This window comes from Entamoeba invadens (genome assembly GCF_000330505.1).
Source record: "Entamoeba invadens IP1 unplaced genomic scaffold scaff_1105074726103, whole genome shotgun sequence".
NCBI lineage: Eukaryota > Evosea > Mastigamoebida > Endamoebidae > Entamoeba > Entamoeba invadens.
Genome location: NW_004443767.1, coordinates 433,243 through 442,139, shown reverse-complemented (window position 1 = coordinate 442,139; position 8,897 = coordinate 433,243). Strand labels below are relative to the sequence as shown.

The following is an 8,897-nucleotide window of genomic DNA, read 5'->3' as shown; positions in this document are numbered from 1 at the left end:
ATTTTTGAGAGTTGTTAACCCTTTGATCTCTACCATCTACTGCAAACCTACACTTTTTTAAATTGGGAATCCATTCACTAAAAGAAGCCTCACAGGTCTCTGCAAATGTTTTTGTTATTTCTGTTGTATTTTCCAACTTTACCATTAAACGTTCTCTGGCGTTATCTGTGAATAAATTCAATGCATCTTTTATTGCCCTTTCCACTCTTAACTCAGCTCTGGTGGTCACCAATATTGATTGTTCTGAATTGATGCTCCAATCTCGATCTTTGAATTTATTATTCATTCCCAAACACAAATAAATATCAAAATAAGATTTGTTGGTGTGTAATAGAGTCATCAAAATCAACAATTTTTCATTTGTTTTTAAATTGTTTGATTTTGAATGTCTCAAAATTTCTGATGAATACTTTTTATCAGACCATGTTGCAACACGAACATTATGTCCATTATTCTCAAAAGAGAATCTACACATCAAACTACTAAAATTTTCATGTATCTCAACAAAGTCTTTTATCTGAAACCCCGTTAATCTCTTAATGTTGTTTAGATTTATTTCAACAAGGTCAGTGGCTTCTGGCATAACAAGGTGTAAGTCGAGTGGGTTTGGAGTTTGATGATTAAGTAAATTGTGTGTGGATAATATTCTTTGAATAAAATTTTGTCTTGTTTCATCAACGAGCGGTTGTTCAACAAACATACCTTCGGATCTCACATGACGCAAGTAATCAGTTGTATCTCTTCTCTGAGTATTTGAGAGTTGCTGTGGTGTGTTATGTGTTATGTGTTTCTGATTTTCCTCTGGATTCATTAAAAGTCATTTGTTGCTGGCGTATATCCATATCGACATGTGTTGCTCCTCTTCTTGTTGCCACTGTGGTATTTAGAGAGTTTAAGGTCATTTGTCTTTCTTTTTGGGTGACTATTCTTGTTAATTGTGTTGTCTGTATTCGGGGCGCAACAAATCTCAAAACACTGGTTGGGGTTGGTGCAGTTGTTGTACTTGTGTTTGTGTTGTGTATGTTCTGTCTTTGACGAGGCATTCTGTGCATAAAGTTAACAAAAAATGGTTTAAATAAATACTAAAATATGCTGAAATATTGGAAATATTTCAAATTAAATAACTTAAAAAACGGGCGATTAGGATAATTTAATCTGGTTTATTAATTGTTAATTTAAATTAAACAATAACTATTATATAGTATAGTTGAATATAGTAAAACAATAGAATACATGTTTTTTTTTCAAAAGAAAAAAACAATAATAGTATATACATTGATAAAAGTTATTATATTATATAGTTTCAAAAATAAGACACTACATAAAAACTGAGAAACTTCAAAGGTTGTGGGTAATTTTAAATAATTAATTCTTATTCAAATTTTACTTTTGTTTATGAAATTATTTCATTTTCATATTGTGACCCATTAAGAGCTTAATAAGTTCAGTTTTACTATACAATTAATTGTAACAATAAAAACCTCCTTTAACTCCTTAAGAATCGATATTGATATTAAAATTATAAATAAATTACAAGAGTACAGTGTTGGAAAATGTTTTTAAACAAAACACATAAAAATTTTTGAATATATTTTAGACAATTTTGTTCAAATAAAAATAATTCAAAATTTAAAACGCCAACAACCAAATTTTTTAAATTCAAGACATTAACTATACTGTTATAGTATGAATATTATAAATATTGTATTTATTAACAACATATTTCTTTATAAAAATCAAAAGTACTATAAAAATAGAAGATGTCGTATGTTTGTGGGAACACCTACAATTACAACGTGTTGAGTTATTCGGATATCATGGAGGTCAAGCCCATAACCGTACAACTCGAGACGGAGAAACACAACGACATCGATATAGTGACTCAGTACATCGATGCCTTCATATCAACTCCTGGCAACGGGTATTCCGAGATCATTCAGACGTACTTGAAAGAGAGTGGAGTTTCTGTAAAAGACTTTGTACTTACAATTCACAAGATAAACACCTCTAAAGTCGATGTGAGCAGGGATGGTGTTATTGAGGAGATCACAGACATCCATAAATTTGATTTATATTATTATTACATCAAACTTTGTATGGTATCGTATGGCAAGTGGGTGTTCATTCAAGGAAATAAAGAGAGTGGTATATTCAAAAAGGCAAAGGCATTACAATCTTCTGAAGAAGAGTTTGACTATAAATTAGCTAAGAAGATGTGTGGTCTTGAAAAAGAGGACATCGTCGAGTATCAGTACAAGGCAAAGTTATTTGATCCATCCCACTTCATCGCAGTGACTAAAAGCGTGAATTCCATTGTCGTTGTCATAAGAGGGACTTTGTCGTTCGACGACGCAAAAGTCGATTTGTGCGCAAAACCAGTCCCGTACGATTTCAATGGAATTAAGGGGTTCACACACGCTGGAGTGTATAAGTGCGCGCTGAATAAGTACCAACAAATCATTAAAACACTTTCTGCGCTGAGAGTGAAATACCCCAAGTATGATATCACTTTCGTTGGACACTCACTTGGTGGCGCTGTAGCACAAGTACTGACATTGGAAGTATACAAAAAGCATCCAAATTGGCCTTTAAAGTGCTACGGATTCGCGTCTGCGTTGTGCTTGTCGTTGAACATTTCGACTGACCCTCTGGTGTGCGATCTGATAGACACGATTATATCAAAAGAAGACATTGTTCCTCGATTGTCGTATGACTCAGTGCTTGGCATTAGACCATTTCTGGATGAGGTCAAACAAATCCACGAACAGACCAAATTGATTAATTTGATGTCAAAAGAAACGACGGAAAGATTTGAAGCCGCTTTTAAAGGATTCTATCAATCGACAAGGAACATTGGCGATAATGTTCTGGTGCCAGCTGGGCATGTGTACCACATATTGAAAACAAAAGAAGATGGTGAAAGAGCGTACAGAATGTTTAGAAAAGACAACAAGGTCTTTGGGTGGTTGTTTATTCGGGTGCTCAGTCTCAGCGACCACTTCCCTTATAATTATTATCATGTGATTGAAAAGTTGATGGCTACGGGAGGTAATTGATGTATACTATTTTATTAATATTAAGTTAGTATCTTATTATAGTTAATTTATTAATTATGAATAATAAAGTGAAAACCCAAGTAAAAAATCAAATGCTTATTTCTTAGCTGGAGCAGCCTTGGCACCGGCCTTACCACCCTTAGCAGCAGCCTTGGTGGCTTCACCGTGTTCTTGCAAGAACTTAGTGGCATCGTCTGATGGGGCGAAGACGGCCTTGACAACACCGACTGCGACGGTTTGTTTCATATCTCTGACGGCGAATCTTCCGAGTGGTGGGTACTCAGTGAAAGTCTCAACACAGAGTGGCTTGGTTGGGAGGATGTCGATGATGGCGGAGTCTCCGTTCTTGACAAATTCTGGGACACCTTCTTCAGCCTTACCAGTTCTTCTGTCGATCTTGGCTTCCAAGTGGAAGAATTTGCAAGCAATGTGGGAAGTGTGGCAATCGAGGACTGGGGTGTATCCCTTTCTGATTTGACCTGGGTGGTTCATGATGATGACTTGAGCCTTGAAGTACTCGGTCTTTGAGGCTGGCTTGTTCTTGGAGTCAGAAGCGACGTTTCCTCTCTTGATATCCTTGACAGTCAAGTTCTTGACGTTGAATCCGACATTGTCACCCGGAATAGCTTGGGTAAGAGCAACGTGGTGCATTTCGACTGACTTGCATTCAGAGGTGACACCGGTTGGGGCGAAGGTGAGGAACATACCTGGTTTGAGGACACCAGTCTCAACTCTTCCGACTGGGACTGTTCCGATACCAGAGATCTTGTAGACGTCTTGGAGTGGGATTCTGAGTGGCTTCTCAACTGGTCTGACTGGCTCGTTGACGTTGTCGAGTGCTCCCAACAAAGTTGGGCCCTTGTACCATGACATGTTGGTTGATTGGTCGATCATGTTGTCACCCTGGAAACCAGAGATTGGGACGAATGGGATCTTGTCTGGGTTGAAACCAGTCTTCTTCAAGAAAGTGGAGATTTCCTTCTTGATTTCTTCGAATCTGGCTTGGCTGTACTTAGCAGTGTCCATCTTGTTGACGGCAACAATCATTTGTTTGATACCAAGGGTGTATGACAAAAGAATGTGTTCTCTGGTTTGTCCGTTCTTTGAGATACCGGCTTCGAATTCACCAGTTCCAGCAGCAACGACCAAAATAGCGACATCAGCCTGGGAGGTACCAGTGATCATGTTCTTGATGAAATCTCTGTGGCCCGGAGCATCAATGATGGTGAAGTAGTACTTTGGTGATTCGAATTTCCACAAGGAAATATCAATGGTGATACCTCTTTCTCTCTCAGCCTTGAGGTTATCCAAGACCCACGCATACTTGAATGAGCCCTTGCCCATTTCAGCAGATTCCTTCTCGAATTTCTCCATAACTCTCTTATCAATACCTCCGCACTTGTAGATCAAGTGACCGGTGGTGGTGCTTTTACCAGAATCGACGTGTCCAATGACGACAATATTAATGTGAACCTTTTCCTTTGGCATTTCCTGTGTGTGACTCTATTCAGTTCGGCCCACTTATATACTGTCTGCTCAACCCTTGTTGGAAATACTCACTTACATCATTCTATTCTTACTTGTTCTTACTACTATTCTTTTACTATACTATATACCATTTCATTATTAAAGATGTTTAGGGTTGTGTCTCTGTTTCACAACACCTCTTCATTACCACATCACCATCTTTGGCATTTTTATTTGTTATATTCTATCATATGTACCAAAAGAACCGGGACAATAACACTTTCGCACTGTTTGAAAAGAACTCTGCATTCATTTATTCTTATTCATTTTTGTTATTGATTTTGTTATACATCCTTCATTCTTTTTTATTAAACAATCGTTTTTAAATGTATTGATTTATTTTAATATTATTTTAGTATTTTTCAATATATAATAAAACTTATAATTCTCGATAATACTCCTAAATGAATTATAAATGAATAACTTAATAAACAATCGTTATCTTACAGACATATCCACAACTTTATTTTATTTCAAATATGAAAATCTTAGTGAAAAGAAGTTGTGTTGTCTTTTATATTATTACATTGTGTGTAAACTACATTTAAACAGTTGAAAATTTTTTTATTTTTTGTTTTAGTAAAAATTTATTATAATATATTATAATATTATTTTTAATAATAAAAATGAGTGATGAAAAAAGTGTTTGTAAAATTGAATTATTTTTTTTTGATGAACTGTTGTTGAAATAAACTTGATTTCACAATTGTTAGAATATAAATAATTATTACTCATATTAAATCTTATTTATTGAGCAAACGTCGATTAAGAAATTGTCGATTTTACTCATAATGTAATGTGTAAATAAAATCATTTTTACAACGTTTGTCCAACTAATTTATATTCTATCGTTTCGCATTGACAATCTAGTTTTTTTTAATAATGATAATTTTTTTGTTTTTTCTGACTTTACATTTTTTTGATAACAAGATATCTTATTTAAACAAACTTTCATTGTAGTCTTTATTTCATCTTTGTTTTTACATTTTATCACAACAAATTAAAAACCTAATCCCAACTTTTAATAAATCATCAAAAATGATTGGAGACTCAAACTTAATCCTTCCAATCACTGAACAAAATACAGAAACGAGTGACGCTCTTGAAATTGAGATTCCACCTTCTCGGGTCAATCACAACCCAGAACCATTACAAAATCACGATAACTCAACACATCAAAATGTGAGTGATAACGGAACGGAAGCGCAGATAAGAGGTGACGAAGAGACAATAACAGAACACCTCTCACAACCCACAACACAACAAAACAATGGGAATGCTGTGGAGCCGGAAGACACCGAACAGAGAAGCGTTGACGACGACTACGACACGGATTCGTTTTCTTTTGTCATCGCATTGGTCTTCTTTTTTTTAAACAATGTCGTTGTCGCAGGATACTTTATTCTCGATCTTATACAACACACGCAACTCCAGGACGCTATTACCATTTTCGTTAACTCGGGAGAACAAAAGATGCGAGTGGTGTATCTATGTATACCGGCGATCGTTTTGTTCCTTTTCAAAATCGTGAGGTATGGCGTTAGTGATATGATCAACTTTTGGTACACACCCGAGTCGTTTTTCGATTTGGCGGTGTTTTTGTTTTTTGCGGACTGCGTTTTTAGATATGTGACGTACTTCGCTAAAGTTCTTGTCATACTTTTTGCAAAGAAAGTGCTCTTTGTCTGCAAATCGTTTTCGATGATCGAGTCGCTCAGTTTAGCAATTCGGATTGTTCTGCCGACGTTTATAATGTATAATTACTTTTCGAGTGTCGTGTTGTGGAATATGGAGTGGACAAATACATATTTTGTAATGCCATTTGTGTGGCTATACATGTTAGCAAGGTGTTACTTGTTCGTGCAATTTGTGGCATATTTCTTCCAAGTGTTTCTTTCTCTTTTCACAAAAACAAGTCCGTTTGGAACGTTTGTGATTTTTTTACACTTTTATAAATTTTACCTAATTTTTAATGTTATACATTTAATTATTAATTGAAAGGAGTGTTATGCTCGAAGAAGGACAAGAGGACATATGTCTTATATGCCAAGACAAATTGACCAATCCAGTTAAACTGAAATGTGGGCATATCTTTTGTGAAGAGTGTATTTTCAAATGGCTCGTTCAACAGCCAAGATGCCCAATATGTAGAGATGTATCTCTTCCAAAACATGCATTTATAGGTTTCAATGGGTCAACAAGACTCCTACCAACCAGTTTATTCTTCTAAATCTTTTGTTAAGTACACTGTTTAGATAAAGTTTAATATTTTGACCAATAAAAACAATAATGTTTTAAAAAACATTTTATTGATGATGTAAATAACCAAATAATATTTTTTCTCAAGTCAAAAAGTTGACCTCTTGAATACTTTGTTTCTGTTCATTAACTTCGGACATTTTTATATTTTTTATGTCACCATTTTAATTCTCTACTTATGACTAATAGTAATAAATTATGCAACAAAAATAATTTGGCTTGTTGAATGAAATACAACAGAGTCATACTTCTGTATTCATCTCTATTTTATTTTCAGTTTAAGTTGGTTTTAATTTGAGTCATCGGGATAAAGACAAAATTATAATGCCATGGAAATAAAGAAATTGAAAGACGAGTAAGTGCGAAATAAAACGAAGTTAAAATGGAAATAAATGTTGTTTGCTTTCAACAAAAAGAAAAAGACGTTTCGCCGAGGTAAGTAACAATAATTCATGTTAGTGGTGATGTGTGTTAAAAAGATATCAATTCAACTTATAAATTAATTGTCATGGAAGAGAAGCAAAGAGTCTTTGATATATTCAAGAAGAAATTCAAACGTGGATTTTCCTTTGATTCGAAGCAAATCGATGTAGAAGGGACGTCCGAAAAAACAGATGAACTTGTTGTTGACGAGAAACAAATAGAATCAAGAAACAATTCATTGAATCCTACACGAAGTACAGTTAGTGCACAAATATCTCTCTTGACGACACCAAGAAAAGACACAACTATTCCAACACGTATAACTCTGGGATCTAAAAGAGCAACACCACGCAGAGACTATTTTAGAACAGTAGAAGGTGCAGCAGCAACACCTTCAAATGAAGAAACACCTTCATATAGTCCACCACTAAGAGGTGACGATAGAGTGGTTAAGATGCAAAACGTTCTTAAAGAACTTAATGTTGCAAGAAAAATACCACAACATAAGATATATCTAAGTCCCATAGAAGTGACTGACATTAATATAGTCATAACAGTACAGAATGAAATACGAAGGTATTATGCACGTCATTCGCCTGAGATGAAAAAATTGAAACAAAGGAAGAATGTTGTCAAAGAGATAATGGACACCGAGAAAACATATGTGGAAAGATTGGAGTTATTTAAAGACCTTTATTTGTCTAAAGCACTCGAAGTGATACCAGATGACGTTGTGATGAGACAATGCAAAGACAATTTAATAGTCATATTGGGATATAACGGCATGATGCTTGAAAGGTTACAAGAACTTGTTTCAAAAGGATTTGTATATGGTAACCACATTGGGGAGGTCTTCTCCAAGTTGACGTATTTTTTAAAGTCGTATTGTGTTTATGTTAATTGTATTGATTGTGTTAACAAAAGAGAAGAACAATTAATGAAGATGAACAAGCGGTTTGAAAATGAAATGAAAAATGTTAAGAAAGAGCACTCGTTAGATTCATTTAATTCATATGTGATTCTCCCTATCCAGCGTATTCCAAGATACAAATTGTTATTGGAAGAGCTTATCAAGACAATGCCAGACAATCATCCAGAACTCCAATCGCTGAAAGAATCTCTTGGGAAAATTAAAGAAGTAGGAAATACATTGAATGCGGCAAATGTAATGATAGAGAATAGAGGACGTGTAATGTACTTGTTAAGCCACTTTAAGTACAATAAAGAGTCTGACATTATCGAAGACAAGACTTCTCATCAATTGAAAGCTTTTAAAGTGATAGAAGTTGTTAATGAAAAAACAGCTGAAGTAAAAAGGATATACTGCTTTGTGTTCAACGAGTTCTTAGTTTTTACCAAATGTTTGAAACTAACAAAACCAAAGAAAAAGAAAGAGGATGAAGACACATTAGAGACAGTCATTGAAAGTAATAAAGTGTTAAATGTCATTGACGTACTTTACTTTGGCAAGTTTGTGTTTTTCAATCATGATCAAATTGTTGGGAAAGGTGCATTGGAGTTTGTGACGAGTGATCAACAAGTCGGGAATTTGGTGTTTACGAGTGAAGATGATAAAATAGATTTTGTGAAATGTATTGAAAGTGAGTGTATCTCTTTTATGAGCGATTGGGT

General features: G+C 34.8%; 4 protein-coding genes across 4 annotated transcripts; 3 read left to right on the top strand and 1 right to left on the bottom strand.

Annotated features, from left to right (window-relative positions):
* Positions 1 to 1,817: 1,817 nt before the first annotated feature.
* Positions 1,818 to 3,056, top strand: EIN_250910 (lipase containing protein, putative; the record flags this gene model as incomplete). Its single annotated transcript, XM_004261680.1, has 1 exon — positions 1,818 to 3,056. The coding sequence occupies one exon, from the start codon at positions 1,818 to 1,820 to the stop codon at positions 3,054 to 3,056; it is 1,239 nt and encodes a 412-aa protein (XP_004261728.1).
* A 96-nt stretch (positions 3,057 to 3,152) lies between these two features.
* Positions 3,153 to 4,544, bottom strand: EIN_250900 (elongation factor 1-alpha, putative; the record flags this gene model as incomplete). The annotated part of the gene is made up of 1 exon (XM_004261679.1): positions 3,153 to 4,544. One exon carries the CDS (start codon positions 4,542 to 4,544, stop codon positions 3,153 to 3,155), a length of 1,392 nt encoding a protein of 463 aa, XP_004261727.1.
* A 1,077-nt stretch (positions 4,545 to 5,621) lies between these two features.
* Positions 5,622 to 6,813, top strand: EIN_250890 (hypothetical protein; the record flags this gene model as incomplete). Its single annotated transcript, XM_004261678.1, has 2 exons — positions 5,622 to 6,511; positions 6,585 to 6,813. 2 exons carry the CDS (start codon positions 5,622 to 5,624, stop codon positions 6,811 to 6,813), a joined length of 1,119 nt encoding a protein of 372 aa, XP_004261726.1.
* Positions 6,814 to 7,350: 537 nt separating this feature from the next.
* EIN_250880 (Rho/RAC guanine nucleotide exchange factor, putative) lies at positions 7,351 to 8,897 on the top strand (the record flags this gene model as incomplete). The annotated part of the gene is made up of 1 exon (XM_004261677.1): positions 7,351 to 8,897. A coding segment is annotated over one exon (1,547 nt), but the record flags the coding sequence as incomplete, so codon positions are not given.